We start from the raw sequence: 24911 nt of genomic DNA, 5'->3' as shown, positions 1-24911 counted from the left end.
CGATGTTACGACCTCTCCATATAACGACCAAATTTTGGTTACATTTTCAAAGTCGTTAGACAGAGGTCGTAACCACTGTACTTCACTACTTGGCTTCTGGTAAATATCAATGTGCTCTGTAGCATAAACAAAAATATACCTCACCGTGCGAAGTAAAGCCAGTGAGCAGACCTCCAAGCGTGAAACACATCCTGCAAAAAGAGCCATTCACAAATAAAACAAGTGGCGTAAAACAGAATACTGTAAATAAATTTAGTCACTCTGTTGGCATGAAACTAAAAGTTTGATTCCGCAAACCGAAACTCACCAAGACTACTAAACTTCTACTACAGAAAAACAGAGATGGGTTGAACTGTCTCAGCAAAACAGCAAAAAGTGCCACTTGCGTTGTTAATCACTTGAAGTGACAGCTGCAGTAGCAGTTGTGCTTCAATAGGGTAGCGCAATTTTATATATTCTTTAACTTTCTGAGCTTGTATAACATATTTATATATATATACAGCTATTCTGATGAACACGTGGGGGAATTCGGGGGCTGTGATTGGATGGTCTCTTCCGATCATCAAAGCATAATGCTACGGAAGTCGGCCATTTTTCTCAATATCCAAAAGCATATTGTCAATAACAAAGACGCATGGTTCCGGTTTCTTCCACGTGTAAAAAGTACACGCATACCTCACCAGGTTTGTTTCTGTGACTAGTCGACAGACGATGCCATTTGCTTTGTGTGTGTTTTTGTTGTTGCTTACTGTACATGACATACATTACGTGTAAAATCCAGTTCTTTAACAGGCAACAAACCTTGCAAATTTCCAGAAGCTGCAATCTGAAGCGACCTATCTCTGATTCTAGCAGACGATCTCTCCAATGTTTAACACAAAATCAGCAAACTCTCCTGTCACATGGAACGTCCAATGTATAGTGCAATGTTGAAATGAAGTTACCGGTCTGAAACATTGAGTCGTTTCTTCTGAGACAATCCTTGTTCTCTTATCATCTACAGATTTACCGCAGTCTTCACCACGCGAATTCCCAACCGAAGTCAGACTTTCGAACATACATTATACGTAGGCAAGCATGATACGTCATGACGTCATATGATTCCTAGCATATTGACGTAATGCTAAACATCAGGTTATCTCGAGTTTTCTCCGTAATACATGTCCGTGGGTTTTTCAATGTTTGGTTATTTCCGTGGCTTCATGCGGAAAGGGAACCGTCGTCTGCAATCAACGACATGGACCATTCTGGTACTTGTTGCTGACAAAAACATGATTTTAACACAGAATTTAATGTCAGAATAGCTATATAAACGCTATTGTGTTTTCATCGTAGCAATAGGGTCCGATATTTAGACTCGAACAAGTATAATGCGACTCGTCTTCGACTCGTCGGCATTATACTTGTCTCGTCTAAATATCGGGCCCTATTGCTACGCTGAAAACACAATAGCTGGTAATATTTTTGGATTCAGGACAATATAAAGAATACAATGTAACACAATGCAATCATTTTTGAAGCTGGTAGCAAAAATTTGATTTTAATCACTACTGTAATGAACAAATTATTTAATCAATTCTAAAGCTTCGAAGCTCAAACTTTACAATGAATCCGGTTTTGTGCCCTTGAAAGAAAGGCGACGTCGTCATAAACTTTTGCTGTATTATAAAATTGTAAATCGTTTAACCCCAGAATATTTATATTCCAAACTGCCGGTCCTGGTTTCCGATGTAAATCCATACCACAGACGACGCCCTCTTGAACGTAAGGTTCCATTATGCAGAAGTGAGTAATATAAATCTTCATTTTCAACTACAGTTTTGTGGAATAATCTTCCAGAAAATATACGGCAAACGCAGTCAGTTGGTGAATTAAAAAGATATTTGACCGATGGAGATGTTGTTGTCCCACAGTATTATTATTTAGGTAACCGCCAGGCACAGGTATTCCACAGCAGGTTGAGATTGCAAATGAGTGATCTGCAACAAGACCTAGTAAACCGACACCTCTCTGATAATTTAAAATGCACACGGCGGGGATATAGCTCAGTTGGTAGCGCGCTGGATCTGTATTCAGTTGGCCGCTGTCAGCGTGAGTTCGATCCCAGGTTCGGCGGAAATTTATTTCAGAGTCAACTTTGTGTGCAGACTCTCTTTGGTGTCCGAACCCTCCTCCCGTGTACACTACATTGGGTGTGCACGTTAAAGATCCCACGATTGACAAAAGGGTCTTTCCTGGCAAAATTGCTTAGGCACAGTTAATAATTGTCTACCTATACCCGTGTGACTTGGAATAATAGGCCGTGAAAGGTAAATATGCGCCGAAATGGCTGCAATCTACTGGCCGTATAAAATTTCATCTCACACGGCATCACTGCAGAGCGCCTCAACTCAACTCAACTCAACTCAAATTTTATTGGCTTCAATTTGTAGAAGAATTTGTCTAGAACTGTACCCACGGAATATGCGCGATATAAGCGTCATTGATTGATTGAATGTGGAGTATGCCCGGAAGATGCTGAACATTTCTTGTTACATTGTCCAACATTTAAAGATCATAGAACTATTTTATCCAATAGTCTGCCAATGCACGCTCTAGGCTGCAAAACACTCTTGTTTGGAAATACTGATTTAACTATATCTTTGAACTCGAAAATATTTTCTGTTGTACAAGATTATGTTATGTCAACTGATCGCTTTCAGCTGAAATTATATTAACAGTGACTTCAATCGATGTAGCGAAGCTCTCTCTCTCTCTCTCTTCATTTTATTTATATAAAATAAGAATGAAATATTATGAAACTAGGTGTTGCAGTTACCACTTGTTCGCCATTTTCTGTTATCTGAATGTGTATTGATTATCATTTTAGAACGTGTACATAAGCAGTCTGCTTGTTAACGTTCATAATGTTATTGTTTGTTGTTGTATCAATGAAAATGAATAAAACATGCTTAAAACACCTAGCAGCTGAATAAAATAGTTCATTAACTGTTAGTCTTATTGGTTTTGTTTTCTGAATCTGACTATTGTTATGACAGGATCAGTGAATGAGCGTTCCAACTCAACACGGAACTCGGAATAGCTTCGTGACGTTGTTATTGCTTCAATTATAAAAGCGTCTTTGACAGCAGTAGACAATTAATTGCCTGTCTCAATCTGCGGGCTTTCAATTGTCTTTTCAGAATGTTTTTTCTCCGTTCATCCTGGAGAAGGCAATTTATTTTATTTTTTCGTAAGAATGCGTCCCATGTTCCTCGAGAGACAAGTTCCAGGGTGCACAATATCTCCCTAACGAGGCGGGGAAAAAATGGGGGAAAATTTTAAAGAAAAGATACGCTTATTTGACAATTTACATTCAACGACATTCAGGGGCAGCATGCAGCCACAGAAATGAAGACAGTGTCAAGTAATACGCAGAATATACGCTAATTGCAGACATAATGTAACTTCCACGCATACGACATTTTTGTGAAACGCGTCAACAGTAGCTCTCGCATTTTGAAGATATTTTTCGTTATACTCGTCATTAAAGGTGGTCGTCTACATTTTTGCTTTTTTTCAATAATCTTATGGTTAGATTTCGCTAAAAAGTTATGTCAGATGATGAATGAACCATGGGGAAAAAAGTTATAGAAAAAAAAATATATGTAAAAAAAGATTTTATTTTTGGGTAGCGTGACTCACGCTTCCAATATTTTGTTTTCTGTTTGCTGAGAACATGTGCTTTGCCTAAAAATAGTGACCAATCAAATTCATGTCACTATGCTTATAGCCAACCCCAAACAAGTGCAGCAACAGTTTGACACTGGAGCGCTGTCCACCATTTTTTTTAAACGTACGAAATGCACGGGATTTGAGAGGAGTTTTGCGCTTGGCATTTTCTAAATAAGGATATCCTACTATTATCCTACATACGTGAGAGAGACACCCGTGAGATAATAATCGTTCAAATCACACGTGTGTATATCATGTAAATGAGGTCATGTCAAGCAAGTCTGGCAGGGACCTGTTTTTCCACTGCTTATGATGCCAAAGTCACCGAGACAAACGTCATTATAGAAACAAAAATTGCGCTCGCTAATTACCCTCGATGAATCTTTAGAACTAACACGTCACGCCACACTTTTAGAATGACGTTTCTTTGCTTTGACGTAATAGATTGCACGAGGCTTTAGAAGAGATCGAGCTTCCAAAACAAGCGTCTTCAATTTAGCTGCCTCGTCTGCAAGACATTTTCAGTAAAATACACATAAGTACAGTATGTAGGATAAACAGAATACTACATGGCTTGCTGTGTCGTACCAGATTTACACGAGTTGCTTTTTCAAATAGTGAACAGCTCGCTTTCGCTCGCAGTTCAATATTTTAAAAAACAACTCGTGTAAATCTGGTACGACACAGCAAGCCATGTAGTATTCTCTATTGAGTACTACACTGGAATACTACAATGAATTTTCAAACGGCTACACTGGCTTCGTCTTTCCTGATCGAAAGGGGGTGTATTGTTGATAATTGTAGATAATAGACTCTGCATTTTAATGGTCAAATGGCGATTTCGGTATAAAAATGTAGACAAGGACCTTTAAGGTGGCTTACTTCAATTATTAACTAAAAAAAAAAAATGCAGATTCCAGACCTAAAATCAAAGTACCGTACTTTCCGGGTGACAAGGCGCTTCGTTATCTAAGACGCACCCCCTTCTTTTTAAAAAAATTTGTAATCTAGTCACCCATTGGACGCAGGGGGCCGATAGGGCGCACCAAAATTGAAAAAGTATACCGGTAATGAAAATAAGCCGGCGAGATCAAAGCCAGGTCCATTGTTTATAGACACGACCTTCTTCCCAGGGATCAATGACCCAGTTTTTGCCATGAGAGGTGGTTCCTGTCATATCTGAGAGAGGAAACATTTCCTGCTTCGGGGTCAGTGACCGGTCAGTGACCGAGTTTAACAGAGTCGAACTCTGTGTGTGCGGCGAGATCAAAGACATTGTGATAGCTGGGTGGCCTTGTTTATAGACACGACCTTCTTCCCAGGGGTCAATGACCCAGTTTTTGCCATGAGAGGTGGTTCCCCTGTCATATCTGAGAGAGGAAATACTTCCTGCACCGGGTCAGTGACCGGTCAGTGACCGAGTTTAACAGAGTGGAAATAATTATGTGTGCTCTGTGTGTGCGGCCAGATCAAAGGCAGGCATTGTGATAGCTGGGTGGCTTGAGAGCTCCAGGAAACTTGGCCAGGGCAGTACCTAGTAGCTGAAACATGCATTATCACAAGTTGTTTGACTGGTACTCAGGCGGTCTCTTTGATTTTTTTCGTATTTCATACACGGATTAGACGCTTCGTTATACAAGACGCAGGGGTCGAACTCGAGGAAAAAAGTCGCGCCTTATGACCCGGAAAGTACGGTAACAATTTAGAAACTTCATTTTTCGAAAAAAGTTGGACCGATTTGGCGACAATTTTTGAAAACGTCCCATAAAAGCAGTCAAAAACTTGACACAACTATCTCACAGATGACGACACATACCTTTAGTGTTGCCAGCCAAACGAAATGATTCGATTTGTCAGTTCGCATATCCCGCCAAAATGTAATTAACATTTCCCGTGATCACGTTCTGGGGCTGAAGGCTGTTTGCGGTATGCCAAAATGGACCCACATTACCATCTTTTACAATTTTCTTACGTTATCAAACACAACGTCAAGTATCAAAGAGAGAAAGAATTCTCCCTTTCGCCGAGACTAATAGACTTTCATGTAGGCTTTTGACGTAATCAGTTCACATGCTGGACCTGATGTGAGCCTGATCAAGGTCCATGCTCTCCTGCCCAGACAATGGTGAAAATTAATTGACACTCAAGATAGATTAAAAACGGATCAAGTCACTGTTGCTGTGTCAACCTTGTTCTGGCTAAATTTCATGGTATGGTCAAGGCAAGCCGTCGTACACAATGCTTACGCCTAAAATAATAATATGTTTGTTTCCGAAAAGACCCAAAACATTCGGGTTGGTCAGTCGGTTCCTTTATTTATTCATTTTAATTGCAGTTTTGGGTTTTTTATGTACGCAGGCGTTTTTGGCTTTTTATTGGCTGGGAATCCCGCGAACTGTGTCATATGGATGCCAGAGAAAAGTAACTTTCCTTTGCCTTAGACCTGGTGGCGACAGAGAGGCAAATTAGGTAAGAATAATAAGTGAATAAAGGATACTAAAGGATTTTGCATTCACAATTGTGGTTTAACATTACTTACAAAGCGCAGAGTCTGGTGGCACGTGTCCCGTACTTGAAGTTGATCTGACCCATGACAGCACATCCCGCACAGAACATCATAGAGCCAATGGTAAAGACTAGCGTCAGGCGTTTGTCACGTTCAGGGCATTCAAGATTCTGCCTGGTGTCTCCAGCCGCATCAGGTGAACTCGTATTGTACTCAGCATAGCTGCCGTTGCCAATAATGGAATACCTAACCGATGAGATGGTGCTTGATCTAACACCCAGGGTGAGGTCATCTGAAAGTGACCCATTCTTTGCATAGTCATCGCACATTTCAGAATACACTCCAATTTCTTTAAGAACAAAAACAAGTGAGCCCCATCCGTAGAGCAGCCCTCCAAAAAATAGGCATTCTAGAACTGCCCAAATAACATACAGGTAACGAAACCGTGGATCAGGTGCCATCTTTGGAAAAGTATTGCTAGACAGTCTTTCAGTTGTGGTTCACACCCAAAAAACTGCACGTTCTTCAGCAACCTGAAACAAAATTCACAAATTTTACTAGCGGCAACATAAAATACTTATTAGAGCAACAAATAAGCAAGAACATGAAGCACAAAAGACTATTTTCCTGTGCAGGTAGTTCCAGTTATCGTATGTCTACACCTTCAGACATGCCTCAAAGTGTCTGTGAATGATGGCTGTTAACGCTTACCAGTTCACTCCCTTGACCATCCCAAGACATCTCGATACGAAAATTCCCATTTACTTTATTGACAAGCCCTTTTATGCACTCAAAATAACAACACAAAGTGTATTGATCAAATAATCGTTGCATGTTAACAAATAACAAAAACTATCAATACTTTACTTGCAATGACCATGTTTTTCATGACATATTTTTGGTACGCCTCTGCTCTGTTTGCCATTGTTGCAAACTTTCATGATTGACTGTCAATTGTTTATTTGTGTTTGCAAAAGGAATTAAAAGCCTAATCAGATAAAAAATAATAGCTTTAGTACTGTTTTTGATGGGGTTTAGAATATAACTTTGTGCAAAATCTGACGTGAGGGAATTTCTCTCTGCTTGGCACGTTACCCGTGTCAGTCATGTTTTAGAAACAAGATCGTGCTTAATTCAATAATTTCAAGCAATAATGACATAATAAATCAGTTAAAGAATACGTAGTTAAACTTAGATATGAAAATTTAGCGCTACCAACTTAAATCGAAAATTTCAAGAGTAAATTTTCATTTAATAAATATACTTACCCAAATCTCATAAATAGCATTTTACTTCAGTTGAGTGCTAAAACGTTGGACACGCTTCCCTGGTAACACTAAGGGAAGCCACTCCCCACCAAAAAAAATCACGTAACCATGGTCACCAGACCACGTGATCTATGAGGGTAAGCTCCCCTTGAAGCCACGTGACACGCGGCCGCCATATTGCTTCACACTTCTTGACAAGCCTGAGCAAATTTATAGCGGGGTAGGTGGGAGGGTATTTGGTATGAGATTTGGGTAAGTATATTTATAAAATGAAAATTTACTCTTGAAATTTTCGATTAAATTTCATATATGTATCTTACTCCAAATCTCATAAATAGCAGAATGCTACGAAAGGAGGAGGGATTACTCAAACTAGGATCAAGAAAGAGCTTGCCCGGTAACTACCACTGCTGGTAGAACGCTGTAAACATCAGGACGTGAACCCGGCACGTCTAGCAAGAAGAAGTTCAGAAAGATGTCGTCACAGCCCCAAGGACCTCAGAGAGCCGTCTGGAGTTCAGGACAGCAAGTAAAGAGGCCCATGCACAAGTTTCATGCGTCCTCGCCAAAGAGAGAGGCAGGACAAACTAGGTCGCCCCCCCCCCCCCCCCCACCTTATTTTGCTGCCACCCCACATAAGCCTGTTTGATGAGGGTGGAAGCCCATTTAGCCAAAGTAGACTTTGCAATATCTTTGTCTCTGGTAGTGTTTGGAAATAAACAATAGCTTCTGAGTGCTGAATCTGATGTGGTTTGTGCTAGACAAATTGAAAGCACGGACAGGGCAGTTAACGAGGTCAGGATCCCCAGGGGCTAACAGGTTAGACAGTGGAGAGATCGTAAAAACAGGAGACTGCTGATCAGGTCTTTGATTTTAGCCAGGAAGTCTGGTCTAAAAATAAGAGATATGGAACCATCTGATAGAAAAGAAATGTCTTTTGTAAGCCGGACAGAGCATGTACTTCACTACCTCTTCTGGCCGTAGCTAGAAAACATAACATGAGTGTTTTGCGAGTTAGAATCGGGAGCTTCGCAGAACGCAGAGGTTCAAACTCCGATGATCCAAGAAGCTCAAGGATAAGGAAGAGATCCCATGCAGGGACTGGTATCTAAGACTTAAAGTCTACAATCGAGGAGTCTTTCAGCACCGAGGCTATAGCTCCGCCAAGATTGATGATATTTCTTTCTTCATTTGGTGATCAACGTCGTTTTGAACCGTTCAAGGTTATATCACGACGGGATTGATGATATGGCCTAAATGCTTTAAGCGTAGACGAGATAGCCGACCTTCTGACATTAAGCGAAGAAGACCAACTTTGCGATGACAACCATGACAGAAGGTTTGCAACTTGCAATGATCTAGGAGCCACTGGATTGACTCCGTTCGAAGCACGCCAACGAGTCCAAGCGATCTAAAGAGAGGAGAATACAGATATCATAGAGATTAAGTGTGTGCCTCTTGAATCAAGGAAGCCGTCATGTCCGAAGTGACAGACATGGGTGAAACCTATGAAAATCAAATTGACTGAAAATTTTTTGAGGCAGGGGTCCAGGGGCCGCCCAGGCCCTGGCGGGGTACGAAAACGAATTTTTGCATTATACATTGTGATTTTGTGGCCTTTCCTGGTCGGGCATCGGACGGACGGACGGACGACTCGGGTGAGTACATAGACTCACTTTTGCTTCGCATGTGAGTCAAAAAGGACAAATGCACAAGTTTGTGCCACCTTCTGAGCTTCTTGTTTTTCTTTCAATTCTGAATTGTGGCTCTAAAAATGATATGAGCTCATGTTTTTGTGATTTTGTACCTTATCATTTATACAGGCATTGATGAGACTAAACGTTATTGGTGTAAAGTAACATACACCTAGCACTTTAATTTACAAGTCTGCCATGTCATGCATCATAATCACACCTTTGACAATTTTAAAAGTGTGGAGGCAGTGTTTCTTGAGATTAAGACATGGTGGAGCAATCTAGATGATTGTATTCTACCTCTGAGCTCGTTTATGTGCTTTTTATGGTGTAAAATAACTAACAAACAGGTTTGCCGGTGATTTTTGGGTCACATAGTCGTCTTTTTAAAATAAAAAACGCTCGCGCTGGACCCGAGTACTCTTCAGACATTCACACACACACACACACACACACACACTCTCTCTCTCTCCCTCACTCCTTCTCTCTCTCCCTCTCTCTCTCTCACACACACACACACACACACACACACACACACACTACCACATCTCCATTCTAAAACACGTCACGTTCCAAATCAAAAGACGACATTCTATTTTCTTACGTCACTATTCTTGGTTTACGGTACCATTCGGCGGCTTTGCTACGAGTATGGCATAGTCTTGGTTTGCCGAGACCTTGCACCGTTCTATCAGACTGCCTGGCTGGCTGTTGCACCGCGAATTCCTCCCACCGCCAAGTCGTTTTTTTGTGGTTTATTTCGCATTTAGGTCCCAGGTAACATTATGAAGTTTTAATACGATCAATCGGACCTATTATCAAGTTAGTGTATCAACTTTTGAACGAACTGCGCCCAGTAGTTTCCCAGTAATAAGCTGTTAAGTCGAGACACACACACAGACACACAATTAAAGTCTGCTGGACCCTTGTACTAGCGTACTCGGGGATAAATGTTCTTTATAACAATTCAGAGCTAAAGTCTTTTTGTTCCTGTGTGCATATGCTGTAGCATGGCAGTATGTTTGGTCAGTAAGAAGTGAAAAACTGTGTACTTTGGTGTAAAGTAACATACTGACTGGAGCAGTTGTTTTTAAAAAGGCCACATTTCTTTCTGGATTCATATTTCACAGTAATCAATGTCATCCCTGCTTACAAGGGACTTCCACAGATGTGTTTGAACTGAAACTAACCAGAGAATTATAACGGCTTGTGGTGGAGTGAACTTTTGTTTTAATTAGATTGTACAGATTTATGCAGTGAAGCTGTTTTTATTTTGTTAGCATGATGCTGCCTGGAATAAGACTCTCATTAGTCTTAAAAAAGAATATGGGTACTCCTTAAACCTAAAATACTCACCAGGCTCCGAAGAGATTAAGCATGGGGTGAAGTTTACACATGAAAAGTGATTTTTGGTGTGAAGTAACATACGGCCACTAAACATCCTGGCAGGCACTGATTATAGACATCTGACTTGCCATGTTTGTGGTAACAGTAGTACCAAACACAAGACTACATGACTGCTGAATATTAATGGAAGAAATAACTCAGGGGAGATTCCATGATACTTGTTGTATGTGTTTTGGTGTAAATGTAACATACATACCTTAAGTGCTCGAGGCACTATACTGACCCCCCCAGGCCACCCATACCAATAAAAAACATTTATTCTGTTAAAAACCACATATCCTCCCTTACCCACAACAACATTAATAAGATAAAGCAAGTCTAAAAAATGGTGTTTGTATAACACTTTTTGGACACACTGACAGATTCCTGGCCATATGTGATTCGGAGTAAGAATATGTAATTTAACGGCTATCTATAGCTGGCCAAATTAGAAGGCTTGTTATGTTTCTTCATCATTTCCGATCATCTGCACTGCGTTCCGAACATTTTCCAAGCCTTCATTTACTGTTTTTCTTGCAAAAATGAGCGATATTGATAGCGACAAGGAGCAGGAAGATAATGATCACTTAACCTGTGAAGAGTATGTTGTTGACAGTAAAAATTAGGACGGTAAAATATGCATTTATTTCTGTTTGTAAAAATGAACACGATGCACGTCGTGGTCGCCATTTGTAGAACAAAATAGTTGATCTGACTGAATTTGATTGTTGAGTTTGGCTTGTTTACATTTACATTTTTTTGTTAACAATTACTTCCACCACCCTGCGGCGTGTTTATTTATCATTTTTATACTCTGTACATTCATGTATCACTGCAAATCATACATTTCATTGCAAAGCTGAAGCTTTCTTCTTTCCAATGATCTATATACAGTTTTCTGTGTCTAAGGTTATTATGACACCACTTGCAATTAAAATACAAACAGTACCCATTTTCGGTTTTGCAGGCTAATTTTACGCCAATATTTGGTAAACGCTTTTAAATCTATGCAGTGCCAAGAGGGTTAACAAGAAACCCTGTTTGTTGTTTATGCAATAATGGGAAAGGGTAAAGTTGAACTCTAGTGTGTTAAATTTATAGCTCGTAACTTTTAAGCCTCCAAATTTGTAGAACCTGCACTTGTCATCATAATAAGTCATTTTAGATCCCTTTGAAGTCACGGAATGAACTCCCGACTGATGAACTGTACGAATGCATTTCGTTTACATGCGTCAAAGAAGGAATAATATTTACGGGCGGAAAGGCGAGGCAACTATATCGTGTAAATGATGTCCCTTGGTTGACAACAAACGCCATTTTCGCGGCATTTTCGTCAATCAAATAACCAAATTAATTAATTATGCTTAAAGGCACAGTAAGCCTCCCATAAACCATCACAGATACTGTCAGGCTTTTACACACAGTACAAACACCCTTCCACTTGAATGCTCACCAAACAGGAACATCCTAGGTGCCCTCCGTAAAGAGCGAGCAATTTTCAAATAATTTATTTTTGCGTGGTTTATCTTACCCCTGAGCCATCGTGAACCCGTGTGATCAAGTTTCCCTTTTTCACAATGTAGTCGTCAGTTAGTCATTTGAATGCGACTCGCTGTGAGCTTATCTGCAATAGCACGTTATTAAGTACCTCTGACTATGCACGAAACAAACGGCTATGGTTCACAAGAACTCTAGCGATGGTTTTTGACTGTTCAGAGGAACTGGCGATAGGTATAAAACGTCGTCTGCTACGAGAACCACGGGCTTTTCTTTTTTCAAACTTTCAAAACTTCGAATTGTACTGATCTTGTCTTGATGAAAAGAGAATTTTTTATGATTTAAGAATGTTTGTGTAACAAGCTGTCAATTTATTATTTAGATTTTAAAAGTTAGGTCTAGCGCCAAAATGCACCACGGTCCGATTGTCTCTGACACTCTCTCCGCAAAATTAATTCTTTGAAAATTGCTCGCTCTTTACGTAGCGCACCTAGGATGTTCCCGTTTGGTGAGCGTTCAAATGGAAGGGTGTTTGTCCTGTGTGTAAAAGCCTGACAGTATCTGTGATGGTTTACGGGAGGCTTACTGTGCCTTTAAGTTTGGAGCTCAATCCCTCAATTAATTTCAGGACAGGTGTTCTTTGGCTTGATTAAGGGACTTGTATCAAAAATTAGTAAAGATTACCAGTTAAAGACGCTTTTACTTATACAAGGCTCAATTTTCTTGTTATTTTCAAAGCGGAGCACTCAACTTAAATCTTACCTTACCTAGCATGGGGCAAGCTAGGAAAAGATAACTCTTGCGGCAAACCACGCCCACTCAAAAATCCGGTCGGCGATTTGGCGCCGGACCCCAGGGTCAGGTTACGGCAAAGTACGTCGTTTTGAGTGGTTAGTTGTGAACGATACTGACCGGTAACACTAGCAGATACATAGGGCTAGAGGTGCATCGAATTTTTTTTTGCCAGGTCGCGAGAATTCTAAAAAATAAATGCAAGCGAACTTTTGTCATTTTTTCTTTTTGCGATAGGGCGAGTGCACCACCGAAATTAGTTGACTAGAACGTAGTCGGGTGTTTCATCTTTCATTAGCAACTGAAAAAATAAGGGGAAAGTTCCGTAAAAGTTCCCATTTTAACGGAGAAAACTACCTACCCCCCTCTTCGACAAGTAGTTACGGAGAATGCCGAAGGCTTCCGACCGAGAGTCACGTGACCCGAAAGTATAATTTTGGCGGCTGTCTGCTATTTTGTTGTTCTGACAATGTGGCACATCTGCGCTTTTTCGACGCTTCACACAGCAATTCTGCGTAAGGATACTTTTTTCAGAATGATGAAAGTCTAAATCGCCGAAACTGTTCTTTGGTAAGTATAGAATCCAACAAAAGAAATGGCTGACGACGATTCGAATGCATTGGCGAAAACGAAAGTGAGAAGATGCCATCATGGCGGAAGACAGCGAGTCGGATAGCGTGTTGTAATGATTAGGCTGATTCGTTCGCGCTGATATTTCTCAATCTGGCAAACAAAAGAAACTGTGCGGATGGAAGTTTAGTTTGAATTGAAAGTGAAGGATGTTGACCAGTTGTGTACGTAGTGGTGATATGGGGGGGGGGCAGTGTTGACTCTGACACAAACAAAGTACACAGTCAAATTGGGAAACAGGTGTGATATTGGATCAAGTTACAACTGTTTTTATATGCCCTTCAAAGGATTTTGGGGGGTATGGTCATTTTATCACTTTGATATTTCATATTTCATTAAAAGTACCCATTGTGTTGTATTGTAATTATTACAAATACAAATTACAACAGACATTTTCTTCTGTTATATATGGCCAAGAATCTGTCAAGGAGTCTAAAAAGTGTTACAATTTTTAGACTTTTTTAAACCTCCTTAAATTTACATGGATCAACATCTTGGTATTCCTGTCCTTCAATTGCAGCATTTTATTTTCCAGTCAAGTGTTCGGTTTATCAAATATTTGCAGATAAAGCACAAATGACTGTATGTTACATTTACACCATAACATAATTTTAAGGTGCTGTCATTTTCTTAGGTTCAGCTTTCGGCAACTGTTTCACTATCCAATGGCTTGATGGCTGAATGTAGAGTTGATCTGTACTAAAGCAACACTTGAAAAAAGTTGCTCCTGTCTCAATATAAGCAAAATCATTTATCTGTTAGTTACTTTACACCAAAGCCCAGAATCAAAGATACAATTCAACATTTACCTATTTACACTGTTTTTAAAACAATGAAATTCTCTGTGGAAGTGCAGAAAAGGTTCCAGTAAATTTTCATGTCATTTATTTTGCAAACCTTAACCTCAATCATCAGGTTATTACTTAATTTGAAAAAAGCACGGTCACCGGTGTAGAAATTATTATCAAATCACCCTCTTTAAATATTTTTACACTATTTTGGTCTGCAGTTTTTTGAGTTACAAACAAGAAATCATAACAAATCCTTTTCACGATAGAATAGTCAGGTTGGTACTCCACTACGGTACCAAATGTTAATTTTACCCATGATCTGTACGTTACTTTACACCAAACAGCAAGTACAAGGTACTGAATTTACATTTAATGGGCTACGCTCACATCAGTTAAACAGTATTTCTAACTTGTTTGTTCTAAGCTACCTGTCTCAAGTCAAAATAAAGGGTTAAATTAATGGTTGTGCCTTTTTGGTTGTGTGTACATCTTTACACAAAAGGATGGTGTAAAGTAACATACAGAAGGCTCCGAAGATCTGCAGGTCCATTTGAAGGGTAATTTCTCTTTTATTTAGCTCATAAACCCTCAACAGACTGTTATGTGCTGTTTTTAGCATTATTATGTGCTGCATATGGTCTCAGTAAAAAAAACAAGGTGATGTATGTTACATTTACACCAAAATGTCCCAACAGTGGTCCTTCTGAGGTAAATTTTGTCATTCAGTGTGCTTGTTTTCATGTTGAAACAAAGGTTTCGTCTTGCTGGTTGTTCTTAAGGGGTTACTTGTGTGTTCAAATCGCTCAACAGAAACATTACACATTTTTTGCACGTTCCTCAAAGCAATATGGACACATCTGTGCAAAGAAAAAAGGTGGTTGCCTTATTAACCTTCTTTTAAGAATTTTTTTACTGGGGGTTGTCAAGTACGATTTTGCGAAAAACACTGCGATTCTTAACATGATCCTAACTGACATATTTAGCTCTACAAATGATAAATGAAACATGAGTTTGTGTAGATAAATGAATGGAGAGTATAACTTTATCATAAAACGGTACTTATCAACGTGCATTTTCAAAAAATGATCGAGGTTTCTCGAGGGCGTACATATAAAATTATCACTCCTTTAGTAGTAAAAACGTATTTAAAAAAAATTGGCTCGACAGAACATAACTAAACTTGAACACAGCTAAGTTCACTGTATACAGATACAATACCTGTAAACAAAATAAGGTGTTGCCTTATTGTCTGCTTCACAATTATTCCCGCACCAACCCCACCCCCATAATCTTGACTGACAAAAAGGATAAAAAGAAATAATTTGGGAGCGCTGTAGATCAGTTGGTAGAGCACTGGACTTCTGATACATGAGTTTGAATCAGGGTGAAGGGTTGGGGGTCGGAACATTTGTGTGCAAAGTTTCATGAAGAGCTGTCCAGTAAATGTCTATGAATCGCAAACCACACACACACACATAATATATAGAGCAACAATGACCACGAGTTGATTACTGGAAAATAAACCACGAGTGGGTATTTACAGCCGCTTGGTAATTCACGAGTGTGCGGAGCACATGAGTGAATTACCAAGCGGCTGCAAATACCCACGAGTGGTTTATTTTCCAGTAATCAACGAGTTGTCGTCATTGTTTAAGCTATTTATACAACGAACAACACGGGTCGAACATGCAGTCATGCAGACGACATTTTGTACGCAATTTCATTTCAGCCTAATCACTCAGAGTGTCAAATGCGCGTCATTCAAATAGTCCCTATTCTTTTACTTTATTCTTAGTCTCCGACTCGTCGGCATTATACTTGTCTGGTCTAAATATCGGACCCCATTGCTACGATTAAAACACAATAGCGTTTATATAGCTATTCTGACATTACATTCTGTGTTAAAATCATGTTTTTGTCAGCAACAAGGACCAGAATGGTCCATGTCGTTGATAGCAGACGACGGTTCCCTTTCCGCATGAAGCCACGGAAATAACCGAACATTGAAAAACCCACGGACATATATTACGGAGAAAACTCGGGATAACCGGATGTTTAGCATTACGTCAATATGCTAGGAATCATATGACGTCATGACGTATCGTGCTTGCCTACGTAGATTGTATATGTTCGAAAGTCTGACTTCTGTTGTGAATTCGCGTGGTGAAGACTGCGGTAAATCTGTAGATGATAAGAGAACAAGGATTGTCTCAGAAGAAACGACTAAATGTTTCAGACCGGTAACTTCATTTCAACATTGCACTATATAATGGACGTTCTATGTGACAGGAGAGTTTGCTGATTTTGTGTTAAACATTGGAGAGATCGTCTGCTAGAATCAGAGATAGGTCGCTTCAGATTGCAGCCTCTGGAAATTTGCAAGGTTTGTTGCCTGTTAAAGAACTGGATTTTACTCGTACAGTAAGCAACAACAAAAACACACACAAAGCAAATGGCATCGTCTGTCGACTAGTCACAGAAACAAACCTGGCGAGGTATGCGTGTACTTCATACACATCAGCCATTGTTGTTACAGTTTTGAGTCAACGTTGTACGTATTCTTCCGCAACAGGGTCCAATCGTCTGGGTTTCAAATGTTCTAAAAATAAATTCTAGTGTTGATTATTGTTTAGCCCTCTTTATTCTTACTTCGAATAATCCACGTGTGATTTTTGGTGTAATCAAAGTAGTTCGTTCTAATTTCTCACTTGTCTAAAAATAATCAACTAGATTTAATCCACCCCTCGGTTGCATTGCAGGAGTTGTATAAATATATATATACACCAGGGTAGATCAGTTAGTTTGTAAGGGGGGTGTTTTTAGAATTCAAGAGTGTATATCGAGGTCGCAGAGCGCCTGAGACTGATCAAGGGGCATACGGCCCCCCCCCCCCCCCCCCCCCCTCCTCAACCCAAGAAAGAAAATCGCTCGTGAAATCCATTACACATTTTGAGCACATGTTTCTCTAAGCTATATGTCCACAACTGCAGACAAACAAAAACGTTGTTTTCTTATTCATTTTCGCATACGAATTTTGTTTTGAAGGTACCGGGTGAACAAATATGACCTCACAGAAAACACTGTAATTCGTAACGTTATCCTAACTGACATTTTTATCTTTAGAAAAGATAAATAAAACATTACTTTGTGTAGATAAAAGAGTGGAGAGTATCACTTTATTATAATATAGAGCTTAAACAATGACCACGAGTGGGTGTTTGCAGCCGCTGGTTAATTCACGAGAGTGCGGACCACACGAGTGAATTACCAAGCGGCTGCAAATACCCACGAGTGGTTTATTTTCCAGTAATCAACGAGTTGTCATTGTTTAAGCTATTTATACAACGAACAACACGGGTCAAACATGCAGTCATGCAGACGACATTTTGTACGCAATTTCATTTCAGCCTAATCACTCAGAGTGTCAGATGCGCGTCATTCAAATAGTCCCTATTCTTTTACTTTATTCTTAGTCTCCGACTCGTCGGCATTATACTTGTCTGGTCTAAATATCGGACCCCATTGCTACGATTAAAACACAATAGCGTTTATATAGCTATTCTGACATTACATTCTGTGTTAAAATCATGTTTTTGTCAGCAACAAGGACCAGAATGGTCCATGTCGTTGATAGCAGACGACGGTTCCCTTTCCGCATGAAGCCACGGAAATAACCGAACATTGAAAAACCCACGGACATGTATTACGGAGAAAACTCGGGATAACCTGATGTTTAGCATTACGTCAATATGCTAGGAATCATATGACGTCATGACGTATCGTGCTTGCCTACGTAGATTGTATATGTTCGAAAGTCTGACTTCTGTTGTGAATTCGCGTGGTGAAGACTGCGGTAAATCTGTAGATGATAAGAGAACAAGGATTGTCTCAGAAGAAACGACTAAATGTTTCAGACCGGTAACTTCATTTCAACATTGCACTATATAATGGACGTTCTATGTGACAGGAGAGTTTGCTGATTTTGTGTTAAACATTGGAGAGATCGTCTGCTAGAATCAGAGATAGGTCGCTTCAGATTGCAGCTTCTGGAAATTTGCAAGGTTTGTTGCCTGTTAAAGAACTGGATTTTACACGTACAGTAAGCAACAACAAAAACACACACAAAGCAAATGGCATCGTCTGTCGACTAGTCACAGAAACAAACCTGGCGAGGTATGCGTGTAGGCTACTTCATACACGTCAGCCATTGTTGTTACAGTTTTGAGTCAACGTTGTACGTATTCTTCCGCAACAGGGTCCAATCGTCTGGGTTTCAAATGTTCTAAAAATAAATTCTAGTGTTGATTATTTTTTAGCCCTCTTTATTCTTACTTCGAATAATCCACGTGTGATTTTTGGTGTAATCAAAGTAGTTCGTTCTAATTTCTCACTTGTCTAAAAATAATCAACTAGATTTAATCCACCCCTCGGTTGCATTCCAGGAGTTGTATAAACGGTACTTATCAATGTGCATGCCGAAAATTATCGAGGATTGGCGAGGGCGTACACATACAATTATCACTCATTTAGTGGTAAAAACGTAAAAACACAAACTTTGCTCGACAGATCATATTCAAATTTGAACACAGCTAACTTCACTATACACCGTTACAATACCTAAGAAAACCATAAGGTGTTTCCTTATTGCTTACTCCACAAATATCCCCGCACCACCCCCACCCCCACATCTTGACTGACAAAAATGATGTACAAATTCATTTTTAGGTCATGTTGTAGAGCACTGGACTTTTGATCCATAGGTTTGGATCCGAACATTTGTGTGCAAAGTTTCATGAAGATCTGTTCAGTAAATTTCTCTGAATCGCACACCACACACACGCACACAAACACACGCACACACACAGACACAGAAACACACGCACACGGACACACACACAGATACAGACACACACACACGCACGCACGCACACACACACACAGTAGGTCAGTTGGTAGAGCACTGGAATTGTGTTCCATACATGTATATATATATTGAAGAGTGTTGGAGGTCGGAACATTTGTGTGCAAAGTTTCATGAAGATCTGTCCCGTAGATGTTTCTGAATTGCACAACACACACCCAGACACACACACAGACACACACACACACAAGACACACATACACACACACACAAGACACACAAGCATACAAGACACACACACACACAGAGACACACACACACACACACCAAAGACACACAAGACACACACACACAACACACACACACACACACACACACACAAGGGCGGATCAGTTAATTTGTAAGGGGGGTGAATTTTGAATTCAAGAGTGTTAATCGAGGTCGCGAAGTGTCCGAGACCGAGACTGATCAAAGGGCATCCATGATCCGTGATGATCGACCGGTCCCATCGGGTCGGTAGGCCCCACCAGCAAGAGCGAGCGATCCTGGTCAAGTTTATGTCTTATCGTCATAAGAGATCGCTGATGGCAGCACGCAGGCTGTTAAAGAAGAAGACCGCAACGAGCCTTGGATTCTCCCCTTCACGTCCCCGTTCGGCGGCAGAGGCTGTGTCAGGGCCAGCTGGCGGAATCTTCATTAATGACGACCTGACCCGGCAACGCACTCACACAACAAACAACACACACACACACACACACACACACACATGAGGAAGGGATAATCACACATTGTGCGCCAGTGAGGTTAGATTGGCCACGGTGAGATGGGGTCTGAGGCTGGTAAGGGATTTGGGGGTAGGACCGACGAGAGGGCACGGATTCGGCGGTTTGCCGTGTCGAGTCAACTTCATATAGATCTGTGTAGGCGATCAACAGCCCCAGCCGATCTGGATCTATTCAAGTCCAAAGTAAAGTCAAGGATACGAAGAAGTTTACCGAAAAACATCGTTCCCAAGAACTCATGTTGTAACTTTTCAAAGCAGTTACATTCAATCAAAGCTCCATCCACATTAAACCGAACGGGAATCGTCGAAGATCCGCGCAACTTCACTGCAATGTCGAAAACGAACCGTCATAATTTTTGTTTTTTGTTTTGTTTGTTTGCTTAACGCCCAGCCGACCACGAAGGGCCATATCAGGGTGGTGCTGCTTTGACATATAGTGTGCGGCACACACACAAGACAGAAGTCGCAGCACAGGCTTCATGTCTCACCCAGTCACATTATTCTGACACCGGACCAACCAGTCCCAGCACTAACCCCATAATGCCAGACGCCAGGCGGAGCAGCCACTAGATTGCCAATTTTAAAGTCTTAGGTATGACCCGGCCGGGGTTCGAACCCACGACCTCCCGATCACGGGGCGGACGCCTTACCACTAGGCCAACCGTGCCGGTAACCGTCATAATGTCACCGCAGATCTATAGTTGGTTTTGGTTTTGTGTCGCAGCAAAGAAACGAAGCAAATCTCCGGCTTTTATTTCACACTAAAAGTAAAACATCGTTCATTTAGCGGATTATTAAAATATATTTCTTTGAGGTTGCAAGGCAATGGCATCGCTGAGATGTACTCCTTCGAACACACGACACAGGTTATAAATTGACTGCATTTGGGCGCTTTTTATGGCCAAAACAGAGTGACCTTTTTGACGGGTTTATGGACAAAAATCACTTCGGGGGCAGGTCTAAAATCCTGTGTACAGTGCCAAATCATACATCATTCAAAAGAGCAAAGCATGTTCTTTATTCTAACATATGGGCTAGGGTAAGTCATAGATATAAATAGACAGTAGCTGTCTATTATATCTTTGGGTAAGTGTATTCTATTCCTTCGATAGTCTCGTCATCTACACTTGCGTGAAAAATGCAATTTTGAGTCTGTTTTGCATAAAAGACCTGCGAGATTTGCAGAAGTCAAAACAACAACTTACAGTCCAGCCTCTCAACTTTCGTTCCATGCAATTTGTTTGTCTGTACGTATAGACTGAGGGATGCCCCGAAATGATTTGTAATCACAACATTCACAGACTTCAAAACGCCATTGAAAAAATCGTCCACGTGTGTTTACTTGGATGACTAAAACTGTTGTACCTGCCAAAGGCCGCTTCGCGTAAGAAAATGACTACCAGAGTCGCAAGGCTCGGGATATTTTTTACAAGAAAGTCATACTTTCGTTGTTCTAGTCCGAATGAATATGAAGATATGGCGAGTTGAAAACGCCGATTCTTTCACCAGAAACACGTCTGTTTCCACACCGGAAAGAAGGAATGGACTGAGAGCTACTAGAAGCACGGCGCCATGCGTACAATCGACCGAATGATGTTATTCACACAATACCATTTGGCGATCTCTAAAAAATCATTTAAAAACAAACTAGTTGACATGTAATGAAACTATTTACTGAAATCAAGAAGTATCTTAGTTCTAGCAGTACATATTCGGCACCCCCTGTCGAATGCACACTGGACCGTGCGTATACGCCGTCGCAATCAAGGCAAGTAACTCAGTGAGTATAAACATTAGCAAGAACCGCAACTTGAACACACTCGTAACACCTTAAGCACTGATAAGTCATCTTCTGTCTCTAGTCTAACACAAATTCATTGTCATTTTCAAGTATTCTCAGTATGTACGTTACATTTACACCCTTGTCAGAAGGCCTCACTTAAGTCTCTCTACAAGCCAACGGGTGCAAGCACTAGGAATCCTGTGACCATAGTTTAACTACCAGGTGTCTGAGGTATAAGAAAACACACACTTTTGTGTATTATGGCATTATTTAAAACTGTGACAAAACTTGTTTGGGCAAGTAGATACAATTTCATTTACACCAAACGCATATTTTTAACTTAGAAGTACAATTAAATTACATCAAACACAACTTTTCCGCTCAATTTAAAAAAAAATACAATCATCCTACCTAATGACCTTCCTCTGCAATGATTTTTAAGTAAGTTTGACCAGAAACATTTTTTTAAGATAGTTTCCCTTTTTTCATGATTATTTACACCAAATGTAACATACAGACCAGCTAAAAAAGAACGCTCAAAATCCAAAACCTACGTTCAGATCAAACTTTCATTAATCTAACATATGTTTCTCCATCCAATTCTGGACCTATTGAAAATTAGATTGAGATGATACCCTTATCAGTAACTTGGTTATTCAATGCCCAATGTACCATGCGTTTCGCGTAACGCCTTGTGTGCCCAAAAAGGTGCTTTTTTTCTTGAACAAAGTCAATTTTCTCAGCATCCAGACGACTGACAGACATAAATTTGGTATGGATAGAATCTGCATGAGGAATACTTCATAACTGTATTGTTTATATTGTAGTCGTTTAAAAACAGAATAAAATACAAAGTAATAAAAGTATCCAGAACAGGATTTTTGCATTTGGACACCTTGACAGATTCCTGACCATATGCATGAGTTTAAAGTGGGAAAAACACAAGAAAAAGCACTGGCTGGTAACACAACAGAAAGCCCACAACACTGTGTCTTGTAAAAGTGTGTGTGTGGGGGGGTGTAAGGCAGCAGCGGCTTGAGTGCATGAGGTAAATAGTAAAAGGGATCAAAACCAACACAAATACAAAGACAGTATTGTAGTTGAAAAGGTACTGAGTGGACACAACAACAAATAACTGATCATAAATATATATATACATTATATCAAAATTAAAATTTTAATTTTATCATGGATGGACCAGTCATTTTGGTCATACAGCTTTTATTTCAGTTCAGCATGTTCATAATTATGCAGCAGTAGGGAGGTTGACATTGTTAGAAATTACCTTCAAGACAGTTTTGTTTTTTACAGTCTAAGAGTTTTTGGAACAAAGAAATGCGTCAGACTCGGTATGTGCCCAATCATAATTATAGGAAGATTAACCAGATCTTATTTTTCCATATTTGGAAGATGATCCTGATTCAGATGTGGAGCAACCATCAACAAAAAAGAAAAAAAATTAGCAGCAATATCTGGACATTACAGCCAGAAACAATAACTTTTGAAGGTTCACTAAACCATAGACCTATATTAGAAATTCAGAATTTCACGCAGATAAAAAGGTCCTGCTACACTTTTCTGTGTGACTTCCTACCCTGTAATCTGTTCTGTTGTATAGTATTCATGACAAGAAAGCCCTTTAAATCAATTACAACAGGTTTTAGCTGAAATTGTGTGCAGGACAGGTTGTAAAGGGCGCCGGTCACTTTTTCAGCAGAATTTTTCAGCAGCCCTAAAATCGCAATTTTTAAAAAAATCATAAAAAAAATCAAATATGTACCGATCTTCAAAATGTAAACTGCTTTACAATTCTGATGGCTTGGAGAATGTAGTTACATATGAAAAATTCGAAAAAATTCCAAAGAAAAATATGGTTTCCCCATGCTACCTTACCTTGTCAGTGTCACACCCCTGAGACAGAATTCGAGACTGTGACAAAATCAAACTTGCCGAACTTCCCAATAGCACTTCTCTTCGTCACCATCTTTTGAGTAACTTTTAACAGATTCCTTACTGTTGGTGTACTAACCATAGGGATAACCGACCAAATTTTGTATATTATTTTCAATAAAAAGTAAGTATCCAGCCATAAACTACAGTCTTTCAATATTGCAAAACAATCACTGAATTGACCAGGTGACATGTATTTAATTTTTAATGATTTTTTCAAATTTTACCAAAATTGTGAAAAACCAAAATTTGAGAAAAACACTGACCCCATAATCCACATCATTTCCCAAGTTGACAAAATTACTTAAACATAGACAACAATATTTCAAATGGTAATTTCTGCAAGAACAATGATTTTGCATACAAACAAATAACATAAAAGCCAAAAAAAAGACTACTTACTAATAGTCGTGCACACACCAGAGTTTTTTAAAATGATAGTTGTCGAATTTCTAAATCACAGTAATAATACAAATTCTGGTCTGCTGCAGCCCTTAATATTTGTGGAAATTATGTAACAATATAAAGCATGTGACACAGTAAACCAAAAAAAATATTTTGCATGCAAACAAATAATATAAAAGAAAAAAACATACTGTTTTGTAATATTCGATGCAGAGACGTTTCTTAAAAAAACACATTTGGTCAAATGTCTACATAACATAATTTATGAATTTAGCAATATTTTATCTGCAGCAGCAATTAATATTTGTTTTAAATTATGTAACAAAATAAAGCATGCTACATAGTTAAAAGAATTTTTTTTATAAACGTTTCATTACTTTTAATAAAAGTTATTTATTCACATGCTTTAACGTTTTCAGTGAAATTGCTTTATGATTTTGATAATTAAGAATTACTATTAATTCATAAATAAAGACATTTAAGCCTCAATCTTAAATGTTGTTATGTCGGGCGAACGACGTACTCCTGTATGCTGAATTGGTTTTATTCTTATTCAGCAGGCTACTGTGTCAGCATTTTGGGTTATTCTCAAACAGCTTGGTCGGGAGACAAAACACCCTGGATGATAGACCAGCACCGAAATTGTGGCGCAATTTCTAGCTCCAGTTTTCTTCAATTTTTCTAGGCATAATCGGGCGCAGAGTGGGGAGATAGACATAACCACAGGCAGCAATTATCCACTTTTTTAAACACAAAATTTAGAAATGCACCCCCTCCGCTTCTCTGTATCCAATTGCCCTCATCTGTACCAGCGAATCAGCAGGCCCCTGGCTGACGTCTCAGCTCTGTT

The 24911-nt window shown here is 39.7% G+C and overlaps 1 protein-coding gene across 3 annotated transcripts in view; it reads right to left on the bottom strand.

Moving 5' to 3' along the window:
- Positions 1 to 24453, bottom strand: part of LOC138955380 (equilibrative nucleobase transporter 1-like) — a 176797-nt gene extending 152344 nt beyond the window's left edge. The window contains exons 1-3 of one of the 3 annotated variants that reach the window (XM_070327009.1): positions 23600 to 24453; positions 6254 to 6753; positions 145 to 191 (exon numbers count right to left, since the gene is read on the bottom strand). In XM_070327009.1, the coding sequence (XP_070183110.1) occupies positions 145 to 191; positions 6254 to 6681 (475 nt within the window). In that variant the 5' untranslated portion in view covers positions 6682 to 6753; positions 23600 to 24453. The remainder of the gene's footprint in view (positions 1 to 144; positions 192 to 6253; positions 6754 to 23599) is intronic. The other 2 variants (XM_070327002.1, XM_070326996.1) reach the window with 2 other exon arrangements.
- Positions 24454 to 24911: the final 458 nt, after the last annotated feature.

This window comes from Littorina saxatilis, linkage group LG2, assembly GCF_037325665.1.
Source record: "Littorina saxatilis isolate snail1 linkage group LG2, US_GU_Lsax_2.0, whole genome shotgun sequence".
Classification (NCBI taxonomy): Eukaryota; Metazoa; Mollusca; class Gastropoda; order Littorinimorpha; family Littorinidae; genus Littorina; species Littorina saxatilis.
The sequence above is the reverse complement of the archived record's forward strand: the minus strand, read 5'-3'. Positions and strand labels throughout refer to the sequence as shown.